Genomic DNA, 23,726 nt, shown 5'->3' on the forward strand with positions numbered 1-23,726 from the left:
ATCACATGTATGAACAAAAGCAATTGTTGCTATGTCTGAATAAGGCTGACTACAAACACTTTACACTACAACAAGCCCTTTATCATAGAATCCAAGAACTTTAACAATTTAAAGTAACAATGACATTTTACTGGAACTTGCCTGGAATCTGCTCCTTGATTTGCTGGATAGCTCTCCACTAGAATATTTACTATACTAGCAGCATCTCTGTAAAACCTTCCCACCCAAAGCATGTCCTCTGACAATTAATGCTTATTCTGCACAAATCCAGTATGATTTCCACCTCACTTGTGTATGAACACAAGTTCTGCAGTTCTGTGCTGATGCAAATGTTAAGTTCTGTCATTTCCACACGTGCATGTGTGGGAAGAGGGTGGGTATGTTTGTTTTTAAATACAGCTAGCATAACTTGCCGTACTTCCCAGACTCTAGTTGACAAGAAAAAGGTTTTTGAATGGTGTTTTATTGGTAGTATGTATGGATTTCAAGTCATGTATGTATCTGCAGACAAGCACATTTATTGCACAGGGGTCTACCTCTGGACTTTTACCAGTTTCCCCATAGTTCAACACCAATTTATAGCAGAATTTATAGAGGAAAACAACAAAGATTCCATGAGTAACCCATGCCAAGCCCCAATTAAGACTTTCAAAACAATAATTACTTGGTGTCAATTATGCCAGCACTTCTTATATGAGCACGCTTTAAGAATCCAAGCAGGGCTAGCCAAAGACTGCAAACACCTTATTAGCCTTTATTCATTCAAAGAATATCTCTGAAAGCATCTACAAACCCGAATCTCCAGCAGCTGTCTACATTTTTTATTGTAACCCTCAGCACGGTGAAAAGAACAGGCCTTTAGTTTGGAACTAGTTATTCTTGCATTTCTATACAGAAACACACTAAAAAGACTTAAAAAGAGACATATGTTAAAGGTTTTTAATTGCCATCCTAGTCTTAATAAACTCTTTTTAATGACTGAAACACCGTTCCTTAAGAGTAAATAACAGGAGCTACCAACACATGCATCTTCTCATTGCAAAAATACTCAAATTCTGTAACAGCCTCCAAATGAAGTTGTTAGGAGACACAGGAACACTACAGGACCCAGCAATATTAAGGTTATCCTTTCTGTCAGCACATATTTAGTTTGCCACCTCCTCTTTCAGAGCACATGCATTACAAGAAGGTTTTCACAAACTTCTTCTTTAAAGCCAATAAAGTAGATTCTCTTTTAAAGGAGAAAAAAAAAAAAAAAAAAAAAACCAAAACAAATAAATAATGGAATTATGGAATAATCCAATTATTAGCAAGCAAGCCACAAAAACACACACATTGTATACAAAAGCACATGAATTTCAGAAAAAATACACAGCACAGTTTTAAAAATCCCCCATAGAAAACTACATCAGCACAATAATTCCTCTTTTTCATAATGAACCATGCCAAATCTAAGTGGATAGCATTACTACAAGTAAGTTATTTAACTGATGTTTAGAAATTACTGGTGCCAACATACCCCTCCACATGAAGTACTCAGAAGGCTTCAGACATCCTCTAAATAGTCATGCAGAGATACTGCAGAACCAAATGACAAAAGCACAGCTGTTTTCCTGAGGCAGAGCACACCACTCACTGACTTTTAAAGGCACAATTTCAGTACAAATTCGATTTATGAACTGGAGAAAAAAATACCAAGTGACCAAAGTAAATAAAGCTAAAGGTCTTTCCATAACTTCAGCTTTTATGGACAGGGATCAGATATTACCTTTAAATTTAATAATGCACAGGTCGGTTATTTAAAAAAAGGGTTTTTTTATTCTAAATGTAAATTTGGTACAGCGAAAAAAAATCACATTAAAACTATCCAGGCAATTTTTGCTGCACACAGAAATTTTGTGTCAACTTTCCAAGCCCTCAGTGATGTTCTCCTACTATTTGCTAATGTCTCCATCCCAAGTTCAGCCCACCAACCTGAGAGCGGCAGTTTGCAAAGCTTAATTCCCATATTTTAAAAAACAAACAGAATCCTACCACAGTTATGTTTTGCACTCGAGATTGGAAAGCCCCTGAAGATTAGTTGAGCTGGCAGAACAACCCCGACCTGCCAGAACAATTCATCTCTGGCTTAGATGCTCTTCCTTGCAGCCATATTTCCCAAGGAACGCTCAAAACCAGATGTATTTCGAGTTGGATAAACCCTTCTGGCACGCTGCTCCTGCAGCTCTCCTATGAGAAGAGCCCCCTTATGGCATGGGAAAGGGGATTTTGGGAATGGGGATGAGGGAGGGGAGGCAGCTCTCACCTTGGGGACAGCACGCCGGGACAGCTCCGCGCGCTCCCGGGGGAACAGGCGCACGCACGTCCCAGGCACAGCATGGAGCAATCCCAGCAGACACCCCCTGCACAAGAAGCAGCAGCAGCAGCTCTTCCAGGGCTTCCTGAAAAAAGCAGTGCCTCACCCCACTGCAAAGGGTGAGCAGCTCCAAACCAAATGGAAGGTGAAGCTTTTTTTGGTCGTTTACAATAGTGCTGATTAAATGCAAACTCTGTAAAATGTTTGCATAATGATATCTTGCAATATTCAAAGTAATGTATGTTGCTGTGTACAGTACACTGCCTCTGTTTTTACTGGCCTCATATTCCATATAAACAGAAGACAAGGATACACTTCTTCTTATCACAACCTCCCACACTGAACCACATTATCTTAAATTGCTGGTCCCAAAAGGTAAAACAGTTCTAGCATTGTTATTTTCTTCAATATCCAGCTTAATTCCTTGTAATCAATACTAGGCAGATCATTTAAATAAACTTCACCAGACACAAAACTCCAAATGTACCATAATTCTACTCTGAATTCTCAGGCTTTATGTAATTACAGAAACCATTCAAAAATCCCACATTATCTAAGCAAACAGAGATCTAAACCTTAGCTATGAAACTATGGAGCTCAGAGAAAAGATGCATCATTTCGACTCTTTTTCAAGATTAATTAATCCAAAGTGAGACATTTAAAAAGTAGATTTATTCCTTAACAGTAGCCAAATTGGCACAAAAAATGCCCTCTTGTGGCACAGCAGAACCCTGCAGAGTCTGCCCTTGGGGCCCTCCAGTTTAGCTTCTAGAACAAGAACGCATGACTCAGGGCTTGTTTTGAAACTCAAATGAGATAAGGAAAGCAGGTAATAAAGTAAACTAAAACTGCAGGTATCATTCAGAGTTTGAATGAATGCTTGAACCCAGTTTCTCTATGTGGCTTTTTCTTTTTTTTTTTTTTTTGAGCGTTAATCCAAGTAGTGAGTACATCTGGCTCTCCTCTAAATCTGAGCATAATCCAATTCCTGGGGAAAGCTGCTCTCTGCTTGGAAGAGAACATAGTCACTTTAGCAGATTCCTGAAAGGGGAGTTTTTGTGCTTCTTGAAACCTCTTTATTAAGGAAGATGTTGAAATTTTTTTTATACATCTTTAACAATAGGCAACCATTTCCAAGACTGCCTCACTCTCCCTCACCTCAGACCACTAATTCTCAGATATACCACTGATTATGAGGGGAACAATTGACTGATTGACAGAACTACAATCAACAGATTTTCCTCTCATGGAGCAAAGCTAGCACAGTACACATTTTTCTGTTAATAGAAATGTGGCTGTGACAGCTTCAATTCCCTTACTTGGAAACAGCATCTTTCACACAGGTATTATTTTAGCTGCTTTTCTAGCTCTCAGCCTGCCAAAATGATCTTAAAAGTAGTGGCTCATTTGCAAGCAAACAAAAAAAAAAAAAAAAAAGAAACCCTTTAAACTGAAGTCAACCCTCCACAAGCACTCAAATCCTGATGCCAGTGATGAGGAGGGGCCTCTCCCATCCTGAGCCTACCATACAGCAAAGAGCACATTCTTTAACACATCACTCTCTTGGTTGCATCTGCTCAACCAATGGCAGTTTTGGCAGCCTCCCAAATTATTCCTTTTATTCCTGAGCTTGGGACCCCCATCCTGTTCCACTCTGAACAGTCTGCAGTGAGAGGTGTTCCTCTGTTTTTCCCAAGACACAGCTCAAGTAGGCAGCAGTTGTTTGGAGGCACAGGAATATCTTATTTCAGCTGCCAGTTCACCTGCAGCAGCCCACAGCAAGGTCATACTGACTAAGGTGAGCTCATTCCAAGTGCTGGGATGGAGCTGGCAGCAGCATCCACAGTACTGTGCAGAAGGAGAGGACGTGCAGGTTTGAAAGTGTTACATCTGAGACAAAAATAAAAGCATCTTGGTCTTTTCCCTCAGTGCAATAATAAAAAACCACCACAAAACAGTTTTACAATCTATTATTAAAAACCCTGAATCAAGCACAACATTTTAGTTAAAATATTAAGACAACTTTAGAACACAAGTAATTTTAATTATCTGAATGTCTGACACTTTTTCTTTTCAGACACAAGACTTCCACGTTTGGTTTTTGCAAAAGAATCTTCAGAGTTTTCAGCTGAAGTTCCAAGAACTTTTTTTAAAATACTTGTTATAAAACCAAAGCATTTTAAAATGAAGTTACTGTTTAATACTCAGTTAAATCACTAGGTCATTTCATCAGTAAGAGCACAGTCGTAAACTCAAAAGAGTTAAATCTTTTTTCACAAGAGTCAGTGAGCTTTTTCTCAAAACTTGGTTTGTATGTAGCTGAGATGGAAATCTCCCCAGGAAGAGTAGGATGCACACACTGCATTTGTAATAGTCTGGGCTCCCCAGATGAGAGAACACCTATAAAATGGTCCTGGAAACACACACAATGACCAGAGCAGATTCCTCTGGACAAAGCCCTGCCAGCCATGCTGCAAAGTTACTCAGGCAGTTCAGAAACCACCAGGATTGTGGTGACAGACTTTAGCAACCAACATGACAACAGGGGAAACTGATAGGATTGAGATATTTTTCAACATTTTGTTCACCCAGCAAAAAGATTCTCAAATCAGAAGTCATTAGGCTGCATTCTTCCAAGTGGTACAGTTCAACAGCCCTTTTCTTCTAAAATACAACTGAGTTTTTCACTTTTTCCACTTTTGAAATCAATAAATCAATATTTCCTTCCAGAGTTATCCTCGCTTGTGTCTATTTTCTACATCCTGGTCTTGCTAAACAGACAAGTTTACTACCAGCCACTGAGTAAAACCAAGCCATAGGAAGATCTACAAACCACTTATCTGGTCAAGATCCCAACCTATTAAAAGCTCCTATTTTTCAGACAGCTCTATGTAGTTCTCCAACAGTGCATAGAGAATGTAAGCAAAAGATGTATGTGTGAACACACCCACAGAAAAGGAGTAAGATGGGTTGGGGAAGGAAAGGGAAAAAAAAAAAAAAATCACAAGTGTCCTTATTACCTCAGAATGGTTGTTAAGCCACACCTAAGATTGGAGATTTAATCTCTTCCAATCAGTAGTAGGCTACCTCCTAAACCAGCCTTCCTCAGGCATACCATAATAAAAAATTCCTCTCTCCATAATTTATCCCAGACCACTAACCTGAATGCTGTCCCAGGATGTCTGCAGTTCTAAGTCCCTCTGTCTTCTGATCTTGGGAGGAAATCCTCAATCTCTGTACCCACCCTTCTTGACTCAGCAAGTCTCCTCTCCAGAGCACCAGCCTACCCATTGAGGCAGAGGGTACAATTTCCCAACCCCTGCAGGAAATAACTCCTCATAATCCTTGAGCAGGTTAGGAAGGTCTGTCCTTTACTACATCACTTAGTGTATGCATGTTTCAACAAATGGTATCGATTGCACAGGTCACAAGTATTTCACTTTTCTTGAAACAAGCAGCACTTCCCCATCAGCTACAAGGCAAAAATTCATGTGACAATTGTAGGTCCCTCAGCTGTTTACAGCTACTCAAATAGTTAAGGTAACAAATTATACAGGATATCCTTATACCAGGCAACTTTAAAAAGGTAGTTGTCACATTTAAGATAAGCTTTTTTACAGGCAATCTAAGAAGCCTATACAAAAAAAAAAACCACATTATTATTAAAAACATACTAAGCAGCAGCTTATTTGAGTGGGCTGGTGTGCCTTCTAAGCATTCAAATCACTGCTTTTCAAAATTCAAAATCTCTAAAAACTGCTATTCTTTTAGTAATGTTTAAAGTTTATTTCCAGAGAAACATTACATAAATAAAAACCTGTTTTTCATGCCCTGCAGAAACTGTTTTCAACACTGATGGGGGAGGGGGATATCAACCTAAGAGCTAGAAAGCTTTGAAGGGCATTCCTCTCCTGCTGCTTTTCAGATTAAGTACAAACTCCTTCCTCTACTTGTCAGACCTGTTGACAAGCAAGTAGTTTTCCTTACAATTAACCACTTTTTAAAATAATAACAAAAAAAATTTAAAACTTGACAGAGTTAGCATAGTCTACTTGAAAACTGAGTTAGTGAAAGGAGTCTTTCCAAAAAATGGTAAAGATTCACACATAGAATATGAAGGAAAATTAACATAAAACATCTATAAGCTGAAAGTTTACTTTCAAATTTCTGAGTGACCCAACTGAAACAGAAAGAACTCCAGGAAAGACTTAGGACAGAATAGCTCCTACCATTTCACAAAGCTTTTGAAAGAGATGTTACTATTTTTCCCTAGCATTAAAAAAAAATACCCAATACAGAAATATTTCCTCAAAGCAATTTGTGTCAGTAAGTATAGTATTTATCATGTTTTTATGAAGATGGCAAGTGCTCACCTCTCAGAAGATTTATTTATCAGATACCAAAAAAGCTCCCACTAGACAGTCAGACAGTCTTTGACCTGCTTCAGCTTCAGGATTACTCTTTGCAGGGGGAGGGGAGAAGCTGCTAGCAATATAATTATAAATACATTTTAACATAAATGTGTTTTGACACAGACTGATCAGGAAGAGGGAATAACTTCACTGTCAACATCTTCCAAAATTTGAACCCTGCAACTTTCTTTAAGAATGGAAGCTACTAAAAAAGCAATTGTTACCTTAGGAGGAATGACATACAGAAAAAAACTCCCATATTTTTTTTTTTTTTAAACATACAGCATTCAAAAGACCAGAGGGATGTGTTTGGTTTTTCCCAGCAGATGAAGTGTAAAGGCTTGTTTTTAAGACCTTGATGCCAAATCATCTCAGGAGCTTTTCAAAATGATGCACACATAATTATTTCAACACAATACCACAAAAGCCTTTCTCATAATATTTTTGGAAACTATGCACTTTAACATCATCCTTGTTAATGTAATTTGCCCATAACATAAGGTGATAAAGTAATTAATGTACTTCTTAACTACTTTCAAAATTGTGTTTAAATGTTTTAGCTTCTGGGCAGGTACAGAGAAAATATTTCCTTCTCTTATTCAGCCAATTCAGTTAACAAGTATGTCAGAAGTGAAGAAAAACTACTAGGAACACACTTAAAACACTTTTTCTTTTTGCAATTTATGACCCACTAGGAATGGGAGAACAAATTTACATGGCTTTAGATTAAAAGCAGCTTGAAAAATAGAAAAGGAAATCACAATTTACTACTCAAAATTACCTGAAGCACTCAAGAAAAAAAGTACTGTAAGCTTTTAAAAATCCATTTGTATCACAGACTATTAAGACACATTTTATTTTAGGTCTCTTCAGAAGTGAAATTCCAGTGGGACCCATGTATTATCTGTCACAATTTAAATTGTTTTGTGACTTTTATTCCAGATCACCAAACATTCCTTTCTGGAAACATATGGTGCAGCATGAAATACCCACTGAAAGATTTCATATATCAAATTCAGAACAGTCCAAAAACATTACAAAAAAAAAAAAAAACCTACAAGTAAGCAAAAGTATTTAAATGGTTAAGCAGGGTATGGTTCATAATCAGAAATAATATTTGTTCATGAAGACAGCAGTTCAAATACTGACAACTTCTGACGTACTACTTCCCACAAAAAGTAATTGCTCTGATTGTTACAGAGAAATTGTTTTGTCTACCTCACAAACAGTTAAAAGCTTCCAGAAGGTCAGGTTTTCTTAAAATAATCCCTTCCTAAGTGCCAGGTTCAGAAGTACCCTAAACTTCTTAACTAAAGCTCAACCTAAAGAAAACCACATTCAGCTGAGAGAGAAGCACACTCCCTTTAAATCAGCAGAACACTGGGGCTTTCCTAACACTGCTCCTCCATTCTAATTCTTCAGATGGGCAATCCTCCCAAGCCATAGCACACTCAATTCATACCTTCTCCATATTTCTACTCTCCTTCCTGGCAGAGAATTCTTACACTGGCAATTCAACATTTTCACTGCAAAAGTCAGTAGCCAAAATAAATGGAATGTCAAGTTAATTGGCATGGAGGAGCTGCTGAGTCAAATTAAGCACAAAAGTGAATAATGCACTAGAATTTTTAATATATTTGCAGAGGTCAACAATCTCTCAATTTCTGTATTACTGCAGAACCAAGAAACCCTGTGACAGAAGGTTTAAGAACTCTGTTAAATCAATCAAACGTTTAATCATGCTTAATTTGTATTTTCACCTACATCATTTACAGACACCAAAATTCACCAAGAACAACATTTCCAGTACATTTCTCTTACTCAGTTTCACCCAAAACTGTTATACAGACCAAATAACAAGTAAAAACCCATGTTCATTATCATGCATGGAATTCCTGGGAAATTTGGTGAAAGGAACAAAAAGTTAGTATACCATTACCATTCTGGGAAAAAAAAATTGTTGATGCCCAGTGTTACTTTTAAACCTAGTCCATCTTCATTAGTAAATTTGGAGTTATCACAATTTATCTAGTGCATTAATAGAATTTCTTATTTTGCTACTCATCACAGAAATCTTAAAAATCCATGAGCAAAAACAATTTGGAATATTCTTTCTAAAGAAAATAGATAATCTTCTTTATAAAGAAAAACGATACATTATTCATTATTCATATTGCATAGAAGCACACTACATATAAAAATTAAGGTTTTTTTCTATATTCCCCCTGCCCACAAAGAAAAAGCAACTGGCCTGTTTACAATGCACATCATCCTAAGTGATGGAAACAGCTGTGTAACAGTCTAAACATAAATTTACAAGTGTTTTCATTTCCATACACAAACAAGGCTATTCTGCTCATCAATAATTCAAATACTACTCACATTGCTTAAAAACACAACTTACAGCTACTTCCTTTTAAGATTTCAGGCGACACTTAATCTGATTTCCACAAACCACAGTTTCCTCGAGCTCCTGCTGTCTGCCCACCACAGTGACACAGGAACAGCACACTGGCAATCACAGGCATTCCCCAAACTGCTAATTGTAATTCCTCTACTGCACCTATCAAGGAAGATGAGCTGGATAAAAACTGGATTCCTGTAGCTCCCCTCTCTCCAACTGCTACTTTTCTGGTGAGGGAAAAGTCTCATCAGCCATACACAGGAACTTCAATTTTCCTCCTTAGCCAATGTTATTTATCAATATCATTTAACAGTTCATTTGCTGACTGCTGCATCTGATCAATGGAAAAAATAAAACCCTGGAACCTTCCCTTTAGGCAATGCTGATGCAGCAAATGGTGCAGAAAGAGAACACAGAAACTGCATTTGAAACCATCCATATTATCCAACATGAACACTGCTTCTGGCCTTTTCAAGTCCACACTGCTTGCCATTCAAAATGCTTCACCTCTTTTCTGATTTCTGAACACACAACACATCCAGAAGTCCACACAGAAGTATTTCATATCCTTCCTGCTCTTCTGCTAACTTATTAAATCCATATTATTTGTAAAGCTCTCAGCAAGGACTATTCTGCTTCAGTACAGCAGCTCCTGCTCAGCAAATACAAGGTATTATGTTTAAATGTGTTAATCAGTTATCTTAATAACTTGGGTTTAACCTTGACACAGGATGTTCTGGGTTAGTAATGTTAACTGTGACTTCTGCTTGTACCTGAAATGGTTTTTAATCCTTCAACTTCAAGGAGAATGCAGAAGCAAAATCTGAATTCCATGCCCAACAATCACATGCCACACCAAGGAAACATACTTAAAAAAAAGAGAATGCTGTTTTACTTATTTCCCACAGGACACTGTCATAGACAGACTCAGTAATTTCAATTTCCTTTCCACCATTGTGGTGTTTCAGTATTTCCTTAGACAATTCAATATTCTCTAGAGGCAGGGAAATGCAACTCTCAAGAAAGACTCTGGATCCAGATGTAGCTGTCCACCTTCTTAGGCAAGTTAGCAATAAGGGAAGAAAAACCAGACACTGCCACTGGAAAGCTTCTGTTACACTAAAACACTTCACTGAAATAAAGATTTATCATTCCACATTTCAGCTGAAAGGACTAAATATCCTGTGAAATGAGTATATCAAAGCCCAACTTGATACCTGTAATCTCTTCATTTGAAGAATTTCATGTAATGATTTCACATGAGAAATAAGTCATTGACTTTCATTTTTTTTAAATGAGTTCAAACTGCACCTCACTACAAAGCCAACTGGAAGAGCAAAAGGAAAGAGGTTAGGCTATTTAAAATTGAATACTGGAAATAATAAAATGCAGTGTTGAAGGAATAAATCTCATCACTAAGTGAAATAGTTTTAGGCAGTCAAGCATTTCTGTGCTAAAAAAGTAAAGCGCACAAGCAGCATTTAAAGAACAGCATTAAGCTATGATTTCTAAGGAAGAAAATAAAAACATCTGCTCAAGCCACTTGACAATATAATTGCCTTAACTGGAAAGCAAGCAAAGGTTTTACATTTAAAAAATTGCATTTTCACAAATTCCACTCTTTAAGTAAAGGAATTTTAAAATACAACTGATATTCTGAGATGGTAACCATAAACATCAAGTGTTTGATAACTATCATCTAAGAAAAATAGATTTCATCATCTTGCAGCTAACTTTTATTAATTTTATTTTGTCCAGGAGGTTCAACATGGTCTTTAACCCCCATGTCCTCTGTGGAACAACTGTCTACATCTACAATAAACATGAAAGTTAAGCCAAAGTTGCTGCTCAAGCATTTTGCTACTTTGAAGATGAATGTAAAACTATAACATTTTGAAACAAATATGTGCTTGCAAAAGGTAATAACTACAGTTTTTCAGATTAAATAAAACAGAAAATTAACAGCAGCTTTCCTGCTTACCCACATTTTATAGAGTCTACACAAAGCTCCTTGAAAAAATTTCCTGCATGTCACAGAATTAATGTGTATTTTCAAATGTTTCTGTCAGCTCTTAGTTCAGGATATTTGGTCTCTGGTAAGTAAATGAAAATACAATAAAAGTCCTCACTTGACCTGTAAATAAAATCCAGTATTACTCAAATGCTTCATTTCAGCAGTGCATCCCAATCTCATTTTAAAAGTTTTGGTGGTTTCGGTTGTACTTTTCATTAAACTAAAGATAAAACCTTTAAAGATACAGATAAGCAATAAGGAGAACAAGAGTTTAAACACAAAACTTCAGGCAGAAAAGCACATACCTACTATGTATTGGTAACAAGATTTTGTACCTGTCTAGACAAGTCAGTGACATTCCTGCCAGCTACTCCATGGCAGACAACCAAAAAGAGAAGGGTTGGGCACTTAACCAAATTCTTCTTGGATTTTAACATCTTTAATTACAAATCTGCTTTTAAATTAAAAGTTCTGCTTCTAAGGACATAGAGCAGACCTTGTAAAACAGTCTAATAATGCTGTAGGAAAAGACAATTAAGTTATAAATAAAATGTCCCATCTCTTACCATTATCCAAACCAAGGCCATTAAAAAAAAAAAAAAAAAATTTAAAAAACACATCTAGGAGGCAAAGACAAAACAAATTAGATTTAGCAGCAAATCAGAGTCTACAGTCATACAGGCTAGAATTGGATGTGATATTAAATATATGTGAGACCAAATTTATTCAAGTTGATCTTTGCAGAGATCCAGCACTACAATACTGAAGCAGTACACTTAATCCATACCAAAGAAATGTAAATATTTGAGATGATAGCAAACTTGGATCAGTAGTGAGGTTAAAACTCACTTTAGTATAATTCATCTGCAGCAAGTGGAATGATGGGAAAATGCAGGGTATAGAACATATGTATTTCACAGCATATACTTCTCTTTTCTTTGAAGCACTTGCTAAGATTGTTCAGGATTGCCAGAGCTGCCTGGAAAAAGGTACCTTTTTGTTTCCTCCACTTATAAAATACAACAACATCTTGCACTATTTCCCTGCAGATAAGTAATCCTTTTCACTTGCTAAAATTTACTTCTAATAGATTGAAGAAGCCACCTTTTTCAATAAAACATGTAGCATTAATATCAAGATTCTGATGTCCCAAATATTTGAGATTCTCTCTTTTCTGGCAGATAACGGGTAATTAATAAAATAAAATTAAAAGTTTTGAATAAATTATCTGTTTCCTCATGTGACAAGCATATTGCACAGTTGTAAAAGCAGTCAGAAAAGTAACTCAAAGTTATGAAAACTAATTTTAAGACTACAGCAATACCTGCCCAGTACAGCTGTATGACTGTGTTTATTCTTAATCTTTAGACAGACTTTCAGAAATATTGAAAGCCTCACTGCCATATACATCATCTTTAAAAAGGCACATACATTCACCTTCACAGATCCAAGGAATGCAGAAGTGGGCACTGCTTTAGGAAAGAATGAATGAAGTTTTTCTTACACATAAATCTTCAAAAAGCTGGAATGTGTAGTAAAACATGGAGGCTGGCAGCTTTGAATAACAAGTTCATGCCTTTGTGTCTGAGCTACAACACAAGGAAGCCACATAACCCCAACCAGAACTAAAGAATGTTGCTCCATTTCCCAGAAAATTTTGATTTCCAGAAACGTTCAACGCCTAAAAAAGCATCTCACCCTAAGTGTGTGTTATCCTTGCTGGTATCTTCACGTAGTCAAAATTCGGTATTCCAACATGTGTGCATCTTGGAATAAAGGCAAACACAGATTAATGAGCCAAGCTAAGTACTTTGTGGGGCAGCCTTGCTTTGAAAACAAACTCCAGCACCTTCCCTTAAGTGCTCCTCCCTCCCCTAAGGAATGCACACAGCATCCCTCTTCATTCACATGCCTTGCTGAACCAAACCATCCACGGCATTTGCCTTACACACAGTTCCAAGCTTGCTGCTCCAGAGGGCACTCCGAAATTCAGGCACCATGAACAACGTACCCTTTTCCAACTTTCTGGGAGCTGAACTACAAAGCACTTCCTTTGCTCTCTGCAATTGTCATCCATCCCTGCCCGAGCACGAATCCATCAGCATTTACTGCACTCGTTAATGAGTGATCTCCCATTTTAACTGTCATCAAAAAGGACACTTAATTGTTTCCTCGGCTGGAATGAAACACAGCTACTGTATCCAACCAGCAGATCCAATACTCCCAGCTCAATTCTGCTCACAATCCAGGATAACAAAACACATTAAACAGCCGGAGAACAAAGGACAAGAAAAAGAGACGCAGAGAATCTTGGACAAGCAGTGAGATTCACTTTTACTGCATATAGCTCTACTTTCTCATAGCCCAGATGGCACGCTTTCTTCCGGGAAAACTGAAAACGAGAAGAGGAATAACCAGCTTTCCTCCTGCTGCCAGGAGCCAGCAGAGGCCGCCCAAGACCGTGGATCGCACCCGCAGAACTGCGGCATGGGACAGCCGCATCCCGACCCCGCACAACAAGCACTCCCGGCGTTCTTCTTCCACTTCTCGGCTCCTTTCCACCCGTACAAATCGCCTCAGTGAAGTCTGGTCTCCCTCAAGGGCAACTCCTGGTGGCCAGAATCCACACAGCTGCACGTGGTTCTCTCAAGCTTATCCAAACTAGGTCTTCTACTTGCTGAGGAACCACTCCATGTTTCTTTCCCTGGAAGTTTCCCCACGACACTCTGTAGCGCACAAAACCCATTCATTTCAGCATGAATGAGAACTATGCTCACATTTTCTAGCAATGCTGCAAACACACCACTTTGGGTGAAGTTCTGACGTGGTTCCAGCTGCCCAATCTTTATTCCATGACAGGAACTCTCCCTGACTGGAACTGGCCGTGCACAGCAGAGACACAGTGAAGTGAACCCAACCTCACAGGTGGGTTTCCTGTCAGCTCATGTATTTACTTATATATTACCTTCTATTTAAGCACAGGGTCAAGAACCACTAAGGACAGCATCTACACAGAAGACCTCATTGTGAAGGTCATCACTATTTCCTTACAGTAATTAAGTGCTCCAGTAACATTTACTTCTACAGCAATAACCACCATGGAGAACAGAGCAGAAATAATAATTTGTTTATAGCAGGTCAAGGAACACATATGTTAAATAGTGTTTTAGCCCACCTAAACAGCCACCAAAAAAAAAAAAATAAAAAATACTGTTTTCAACATTCTACTAGAAGTAAGGAAGATAGGAATTTCTGCAGGGCAGAAGAAACATGTTGACTAAATTTATTAATGAGACTATAAAACAATCTCCTCAGATAATCAAAAGGACTGAACTCAATAATTCAGACAGTCTCTTCCCCTTTAGGCTTCTGTGATTAAATAATCATTAAGTGGGTATCATCTGTAGCCCACAGTGGGTGAATCTGAGCTCCTGTATGGTTTTCAGTGACACTGTACTTGAATGTACACGCTTGGCACAGCAGAATCAAAGTTAAAAAGGCAGACTTCTGTTTAGCGTGCTTTGCTCTTTTGCTGTTTCCAAACACTTGAAACACATACCATGCATATTTCCTACACACAGTACAGGCTAAATACAAGAATTAAAGAATAACAGTTGCAAATAGTTACTGACTATTGCTATGCCAATTTCATGGGTTTGTTTCTTGTGCATTCACTTTGTTACCCAAAGAAGAGGCCAAGCTGAACTAGAAACTGACTTCAGAAACAAATAAAAGGTTCAGATATTTGAGTGCTGATTTCTACTTTTTTGTTCCTAATTGTAGGTTACAATTTGAATGCATGATTACCTTTCAGATGTGCAATACCACTGAAGCTTTCAAAAAGAACCTCTGTAGCAGCAGAACATTTCTTAAAATATATTTAAATACAAGCCAGTTAGATATCCAGCTAGGTATAACAGATCCTTTCACACTAATAGCCACCTCAATCTCTGAAAGCTGTAAGAAGGTAATAAAAAAGCATTCCACACTTCCCAAGGTTTCCAACTTCCCCAAATCTTTTGGATGACCAGAAAAAGAGAAGCAAATGGAAAGGAAAACCCGCACTGTAATGCATTCATGCACTATTTTACCACCATCACTATCTTCCCTGCATGTCCCATCTCCTTCCCCACAGACTTTGCCAGTCACAATTAACGTTTCACATCAGCAATCCAACCACCAGGAACAAACCAGAACCAGTGCTGTCCAGTCTTCATTCAGCTCTACATATGCTCATCAACAACCTTTCTGCAGTGATTTTCCCATAAAGCACTTGCCCCACAAACATAAGGTATTTGAAAAACATCAGTAAACAAACAAAGAAAGGGATGGAAAAGTGTGGTGCAAGCTGCATTCAGCACTCAAAGAATGTGACAGTAATGATACTTTCAAAGACTACCACATGGAGACCCAGAAGATCATGGAAATCAGTTTATACATCACTTATTTAATATCTTATTTAGTGATTTTAGGAAAAGAAGCAGCACTGCTCTAGCAAGGTTTGCTGCTATCAAGAAAACCTCAGGAATATTTGGAAAAGAGAAAATCATTCACAGAGATATGGATGTGCATAAATGGGAAGAACTGGAATGTAGCTTCCTAATAGAAATTATGGTTCTTAAAATTTAAAGCAGTAAAGAAAGATCTGCATGTATCAGTCAATTGGCAGCATTCACATGTGCTGTTCATGTGGGCATCTTCCCTAAATAGGCAAACAAACTAAAATGCAGAAAACTGAGAAATTTTTGAGGCCAAGAAAGCGTTTTTGTTGTTTGAGAGCCTCACAAAAGCTCACTCCAGCAGAGGACTCTGTTCACTCACATGCAACAAAGATGACTTCATATTGCAAGAGGTGCAGAGAAGAACTACAGGATAATCAAACAGATGGAAAGCCCTTTTTAAAGGGCTGAACAAAGAACTTGGCTTGCTTAGTTGAGCAAAACAAGGCTAAGAGGGAATGTGATTTCAGACAAGCATCTCAAGTAAATAACCAAAGGGAAAACAGCACCCCTTCACCTATAGGACAGCTGCCCAACTACAGAACAGCAAAAAACATTCTAAACCACAGACATTAATTTGGAAAGCTTCTATCCAATGAAGTGGAGTTTTGGAAATTTTCAAACTCCTGTCAGGTGGAAAGGGGAGAAAAGCTTACTTGGCTTTGATATGAAGCTTGATCATGTTATAAACCTTTGCTTTACTTTATGATGTTTCAAACCTTTGTTTTACTATATGATGTTTCAAGATTGTCCACAGTATTGAAAGAAGCAATAAAGACATAGAAGTAAATGGAATAAGTTTTTTACACCAAAGACAACTCACATCCAATGTGTTATCTAATATTTTCATGATATCCAAATATACCAGAAATTAGTTATGCAAGTAGAGTTAGCCTGTATATATTTAAATAAAATGTTTGATTGAAGTTATTTGAAACAGCAGTAATACTTTTAATGCTTTTAATTTCATTAGAGATAAGACTAACAAAATCCATTTAGTGGCCAACGTGGTAAAACTACAATAGGCTGCATTAATTGTGGAAATTATCACAAGGGGGAGGAGTTACTTGGAACATTCCTCCTGACACCCTTCAATAAATTAGTATCCAAGGAGTAACAATGTGCTTGTGAAATTTCTGTAGAGTACACCAGACTGGAACTGTCACCAGTACAAAGAGGACTGGGTAGTTATCCAGGAGAGTTCATGGGTTTTGAGAGCTGGAATGCCAGAGAATGGAATTTAATAGTACAACATGTGAAATCATGCGTTTAGGGACCAGTAACCTTTTCTGTAAGCTGAGAACTCATCACGTGGAAGCAGCACAGGAGGAATGAACAGAGCAGTGAGGTATGGAAATCATCATCTAAGGATATTGACGTTTACATGAGCACAAGAAGAGCTCAGAATGCTCATGAAAGAAACAAGGAGAAATTCCACTAGGCTCAGGAAGCATCTGAGCTGCAATTAGAGATGTTAGAGCAGTGCTGAAGAGTTTAAATATTGTATTCAATATTTCAATTCAGGAGAATCTTTGGTCTGAAGCAGTTCAACTGAACAGATTTATGCTAAAACACTGCTGTGTCTCCTCACAAAACTTTGCTTGGCTATAGATGATTGAGTTTATTAAGTTGCTCAGTAAAATACATACTCCATTCCTTATTTCATTTCCTGCAGCAGTTCTAGCCCAAGGTGAAGAACACTATTAGCACAAGTTATGAAAATGCACTGCACATTACTCTAATTCAATGGATCAGATATTATAAGTTTTGTAACTACCTGACAAACAAGACAAGAGATGGTCTTCCAAACAGAGCACTTGGAAAGAGGAATTTAAGCTGTTCTAAAATTACACTAGTAAGTTCCTGGAAAGGACAGAAAAACAAATAAATGTATTCCTAAACCTGGAAGTTTATGCACCCATGTTAAGGATCTGTTCATAGTACATTTGCAGGCTGGACATTTTAGTGTTCCATCTCTGGTCTGTGCAACCAGCAGAATTTTATTCCTTCCTTTCAATGCACCAGCCATAGATAAGGGGTGGCAGCTCTAAGTGTTATTGAGCTGCTCTCCAGTGCTTTGCTGCTACCTCCTGTTCAAGAGTCAAGGGCTAAACTAACTGTCCAGCCCAGCACGGTAAGGAATTCTCTGGCTCAGACAAATGAAGATTGAATGCCTTTTTCCTCCTCTGTAGGTGAAAAAAGGACGTTTTAGCATCATCTAGAGTTTTATTTAACAAGCATCCTTCAGGAAAGGCATCTGTTATACCTTCAGTCAATTGCCCCTTCACCTTGCCCAGTACAGTTTAGAAGTTCGATATTTACTAAAACCTCAAGTTACTCAAAGATTTTGGGTACAATCTGCAAGAATTTCAATACTGGACAAGTGTGACACTGCTGTTAGCAGTTATTGGGGCTGTACTTAACAACCTGGGCTAGCCATCCCAGTCCTGCACTGAAGCAATGAGACAGTCTGAGCATTTTCCAACCCTTTTCTGATGGTTCCATTAAGTTTGTCAGGCATTCAGATTCCAAAGGAAAACGCAGGCATTACACGTGACACGTGAGTCTATACCCAAGACGTACCAGAGTTTTACTCATTTGATTAAATCTCTACTTTTGCATCGGTCTTTGTCTTTGTAAACACCTTTTATCCACAATGTTTGAAAGAAGGTCTTTTAGTTATCCCACTTTACCGCTACACACTTGCATCTCAGTGAGTGTCTCAATAAGCAGCACATCCCTCCCTGCTTGTAACTGCTCTCTGAACAAGAAACGCCAGATGAAAGATCCCGACAGCCTTGGTGAGGCAACTTCATCCGTTCAGCCCCGTCTCCGGGAAGAGATACTGGAAGCCTTTCACTCGCAAAACTTCCCGGGGCCGCGTCCACAGCCACGAGCCATTTAAAATAACAAAACCACCATCCACCTTACACCTCGGCCGGCGCCCGGCGAGGCAACGCTCCACCTGCCGCAAACCCCGCTGCGAATAGCGGGGAGGGAGGGAGCAGCCAGCTCCCCAACACACACACGCCAAAAATCCGCAAGCAAGCAGGGAAAACCGAAGTGCCGCCTCCAAGGAAACCTGTTGCTGACCGCCGCCAGAGCGCGGCTGGGGGGATCCCGCATCCCGCCGCGCCCGGAGCCAACTTTTCCCGCTGGCTGGGCGGGCGCGGGTCACGGATGGAGCCGGCGGACGTGCGGGGCCGGTGCGGGGGCGGCCGGGCTGAGCCGGGGCCGCGCCGCCAGCGCCCCCCGGCCTGGGCGCTCTGCGAGCCGGTACTCACTCGATGAAGTAGCTGGCGCCCTCCTCCGAGAACCCCTCCTCCCATCCGCGGGGCAGGTCTGCAAGGCACGGGGGACGGGGAAACAGAGAGAGAGAGAGAGCGGGAAGGAGGGGTGAGAACTTGGCCCGCGGAGCCGGCCGGCCGCGGGGCGGGGGGCGCGGAGGGGCCGCGGGCACGCACCTGAGCGGATCATGTGGCCGGAGTTGACGGGCTCGCCGGTGCGCGGATGCAGCCAAGTGGTGCTGCGGGTCAGGTCGCTGCGGGGGAGAAGCGGAAAACGTGCACCTGTTAGCGAGGGCGGGAGCGCGGCCGCGCCGCCCCCCGCCGCCCTCCCGCGGCGCCCCCTTACTCGATGAAGAAGACGCGCCCGTCCCTGCAGACGCCGTAGGACCAGTGCTCAGGTAGAGTGTCCCGCCCCACCGCCGCCGCCATGTTCGCCGTGCGCGCAGCCGGCCGGGGCGGGGGTGCGGGCGGGCGGCCGGCGCTCGGCGCCCAGCGCCCGGCTCGGCTCAGCTCAGCTCGGCAGCGCCACCGCGGCGCGGCCGGGGGGCGGCACCTCCCGCCCCTCAGGAGGCCGCGGGAGCCGCGGCGGGAGCGGCGGCCCGCGCTGCTCGCTGCCGCCCGGCTTTGTCCGCCGCTGCCCCGCGCCCGCCCCCCGGCCCCGCGGGGCCTGCCGGGCCCGGCCAGGCGCAGCGGCCCCCGGCGGCCGCCCCGGCGGCCACTCGCCGCACATCCCGCCGAGGGAGCGGCGGTGTGTCCTGCTCCCTGAGCAGGATGTACAGGTGTGAGCGCACCTGCCTGCCGCCGTGCCCCGGCGACGCGCTCCCCTGGAGGGACAGACAGACAGACAGGCCGCGGGGACTTTGAACCTCGGGACACCGAGGTTAAAACATCGCGGGCAGCCGGCCGACAAAGCAGGGCTGTCAGCGGCATGGTGTCCGGCCCCTGTGATCGTCCGTGACCTAGAAAAGGCGGCGGGGTGACGGGGGAGCCCGCTCGGTGCGGGCTGGGCTGGCTCCCGGTCACACCATGACCCTCACCGCTGCTGTGAGGTGTGCGGGGATGCCCCGGCTGGAGTTTAAGTGCTCGATCACTCAGAATGTTGTTTAGCGGATGGGACAAGCGAGGAGTGGTCCTGCCGTAGAGCAGAGCCCGTGGTTTTCTCCCTCTCACCCAGTAGAGCGAGGATGGGTGCCAGGTGAGCCCTAGCCAGTGCCTTGGCTTGGCCGCAGTGGTGGCTGCAGCAGGAGAGGAGGGTTGGCAGAGCCGAGGGGTGCAGAAATGCCCCTTTCAATGAGGGCAACAGTGGCGGAGCCAAGCGTGGCTCTGTAGGGTTCTTGCTGTTCTGATAAAAAGAGAAGGATCAAAAAGGCAGGAAATGGGACATTTGCAAGCTTGGCATAGAAGGAGAGTGTTAAACGGGAAAGACAGGCTGCAGAGAGGGGTGGGAAAGGGTAGGTGGGTCGGACTGGGGACAGGTTAGTAAAGAAAATCAGAAGAGACCAACTGAGGACACGGCTGTGGGGGAGAGGGAGAACGCCAGCCTGCAGTAGGAGAGTGTAAGAGTGCTGCAGTACAGGGAAAATGATAACGTTTGCTTTTTCTTCTAAATAACCAAAATAAATCATCAGAAGAAAGTAGGAGGCAAGAAAAGCAGCATCAGTCAGGAGAGAGAGGGCTTTGCTCTATTTCATGCCAGTTTCCGACAACATTGCAGGTCTGGTGCATCAGGATAGCTTTGTGTAGATTTCCCTTTGTGAGCACTGTTGGAGAAGATACAATATATATACTATGTATACACACTGTAGTAGTGTCATCTAACCACCGGGAATGGTCATTACTGTGTGGCACACATAGCAGACTGATATTCTCATCTTCCAACAATCCACAGTTATAAAGCAGGAGAGAGCAGAGTATCTTGTAGCCCTTTATCCTAAGTCAGAATTCTGATTAAAATTTACAATACTTAAACTTCTGTGCTGCCTTTTTTTTTTTTTTTTTTTTTTAAACCTTATTGGGTTTCCATGGCAAAATTTTGGAAGAGAGGAGGCTGCAGGAGTGGTTTCTGTCAGAAGCTGCCAGGAGCTTCCTTTACATCCGATAGAGGTAATGCCATCCAGCTCCAGGATGGACTCAGTTCTGGCCAATGTATTGGATAAGGGATTCTTAAAGGGAAAAGAGTTGGAATGAAGGAGGATTTGCAGCCAGAGAATGAGTGAGGTGAGTGAGAACATGTGAGAGGAGCAGCTCTGCAGACACCAAGGTCAGTGCAGAAGGAAGCACCAGAGCTGAAATTCCCCTGCAGCCCGTGGTGAGGGAGTTGTGCTCCTGTAACCCACAGAGGAACACGGGCATGCAGAGATCCAGGTGCAGCCTGGGGAGGACTCCATTCCAGAGCAAGAGGCTCTGACCCCAAGCCTGTGCTGCAAACCCAGGGAACGAGGAGCCCATGGTGGAGCAGGATTGGTGGCAGGAGCTGTGATCCTGGGAGGACCCACGCTGGAGGAAGGACCACACCCTCTGGAAGCAGCCCATGGGAAGGGATTTATCTGGAGAAGCTGATGGAGAGCTGTCTGCCAGGGGAGGGATCCCACCCTGGAGCAGTGTGAGGAGTGCTCCCCCTGAGGAGGAGGAGCATGGTGAACTGACCACAGCCCCCATTCCCCATCCCTCTGTGCTACTGAGAGGGAGGAGGTAGAGAATCAAGAGTAAAATTGGAAGAATTAGGTGTAGGGGAAGGTGTTTTTAAGATTTGATTTTATTTCTCAATATACTATTCTGATTTGATTAGTAATAAACTAAATTAATTTCTCCAAGTTGAGTCTCTTTTGCCCTAACTGGTGAGGGGTCTCTCCCTGCCCTTACCTCAACCCACAAGCCTCTCATTTTATTTTCTCTCTCCTGACTATTTGAGGAGGGGGAATCACTTTGGTGGGCACCTGATGTCCAGCCGGTGTCAACCCACCACAGAAACCCTTACAATTCTGGGTCATTCTGATTGGTGTGAGTTATCACAGAATTTGCAGTAAGGTCAGTTCTAATGCAATGCTTAGTCAATCCAATCCAAGTTTCTTAGTGTCATTGCATGTTTAGATCTGTAAGGAGGAGATTAAGACTAAGCAAGTTTTCCAGGCTCCATCAGCTGCATGAACTCATTGCATTGAGCTTGTAACTCCACCAGGCTTTGGCCACTTGACCACCAGGACAAAATATGCTTATCCACCTCAAATGAATAGTAACTTCATTGAATAAACATTACTGTGGTTTGGATTTCAGGTCCTAAAAACATCTGTACTGGGTCAAACTAAATGTCTGTTTAGCCTGATATTCTGTCTTATGTCTCAACAGGAGCAGGTGCTGGGAAAGAGCTCAGGAGCCAGACAGTCACAGGCAACTCCCCAGCTTCTTTCCTTAGCTCTAGTACCTACATCCAGGGCTTGCCTGCAGAAGCTGTGAGCTCAGAAAGCTCCTGCTCAAGGTGGTGTTTCCATATCTAACTCCTAATGGGTCTTTTCTGTGAACCTGTCCAGAGCCCACATAACTTCTATCATCCAGCAGTAGCCATGTGCTCCTAATGCTCATCTCACCTGAGCTGTGTATGAAGTGTCACCTTCTTTTGTTTGTTTTGAACTCAGATCCTATTTCATTGATTTTCTTTTGTTCTTGCAATGAAAAAGACTGGGGTCACTAGTGCAGCCTCCTGCAGTGTCAGCATTGATTTCAGAGCAGGTAGCCCAGGCCTATGTCCAGGTGAGGATGTGAAAATACAACAAGGACAGAAATTCAACAGCCTTTCTTAGCAACTAGTTCCCATATGCTTCCCATGTGGTGAAAATACTTTCATTATATCAAGTTAGAAACTCAATTTGTCACCATTGTCATATGATCAAATCTTGAGTTGATGCATTATGGTGCCTGAGGCTTTAGCAGTTTATCACATACACCTGCAAATTACAGAGAAATGCATTATTGAAAAAGCAAATTTTTTTACAGTATCTTGCAGAGCTCTATTCCAAAATTAAGATGAAAACTTAGTCTAGATTCATATAAGCTCAGAAGCTGACTTGTGTTGGCCTTGCCAGGAGGTAGGTTTGTGATTTAGAGCCCTGGAGGAAGAATGCCTCCAGGCATCATTCATTAATAAGATTACCAGATTCTTCTGGGATTTTTTTTGGTTTTTTTTAGTTTTGTTTTTTTTTTTCCCAGGCTCTGGTTCAGTCCTCCCTGGCTGATATCAGACACTTTTCTATTACATATAATTCATTGCACTTTAGAGGCACTGACTGGAAAAAGCTGTTTGGGGTAATATTAGGACTTTAGGGCCACAGTATCAGGAACTCAGCTAAAGGAAGTGAAATATGCTCTAAAACAAGGGTCTAATAAAAGCTAGGATATTTGAAGCTCCCTTTGTTGATAACTGGGTAATTCAAGGAGCCATCATGAAGTCCCTGAATACTGCAAGTTTGAACCCACATTTGACAGCTTTATAGGAATGTGTCACTAATGTTACTTGTTCTGTCTGCATCCTCTGGGAACACTTTTTTGGATGACTTCATTAAATTGGGAGAGCAGTGATACATTTTAAAAGTACACCAAAAATCTGTATCTGTACTTTCATTGAAACAGAGAATCACAGAATGGTTTGGGTTGGAAGAGACCTTGAAGATCACCTCCTTTCAATCCCCCAGCCCTGGGGCACAGAGACACCTTCCACTATCCCAGGCTGCTCAGAGCCCCATCCAACCTGCCCTTGAGCA

At 41.4% G+C, this 23,726-nt stretch overlaps 1 protein-coding gene across 5 annotated transcripts in view; it reads right to left on the reverse strand.

The window, feature by feature from the left end:
* The window catches only part of PLEKHA7 (pleckstrin homology domain containing A7), a 143,094-nt gene extending 123,444 nt beyond the window's left edge, over window positions 1–19,650 (reverse strand). For 2 of the 5 annotated variants that reach the window (XM_056493753.1, XM_056493756.1), the window contains exons 1-3: window positions 19,319–19,650; window positions 19,150–19,226; window positions 18,970–19,027 (exon numbers count right to left, since the gene is read on the reverse strand). In XM_056493753.1, the coding sequence (XP_056349728.1) occupies window positions 18,970–19,027; window positions 19,150–19,226; window positions 19,319–19,401 (218 nt within the window). In that variant the 5' untranslated portion in view covers window positions 19,402–19,650. The remainder of the gene's footprint in view (window positions 1–18,969; window positions 19,028–19,149; window positions 19,227–19,318) is intronic. The other 3 variants (XM_056493755.1, XM_056493752.1, XM_056493754.1) reach the window with 2 other exon arrangements.
* Between the last annotated feature and the right edge of the window lie 4,076 nt (window positions 19,651–23,726).

The sequence above is a fragment of the Oenanthe melanoleuca genome, chromosome 5 (assembly GCF_029582105.1).
Source record: "Oenanthe melanoleuca isolate GR-GAL-2019-014 chromosome 5, OMel1.0, whole genome shotgun sequence".
Classification (NCBI taxonomy): Eukaryota; Metazoa; Chordata; class Aves; order Passeriformes; family Muscicapidae; genus Oenanthe; species Oenanthe melanoleuca.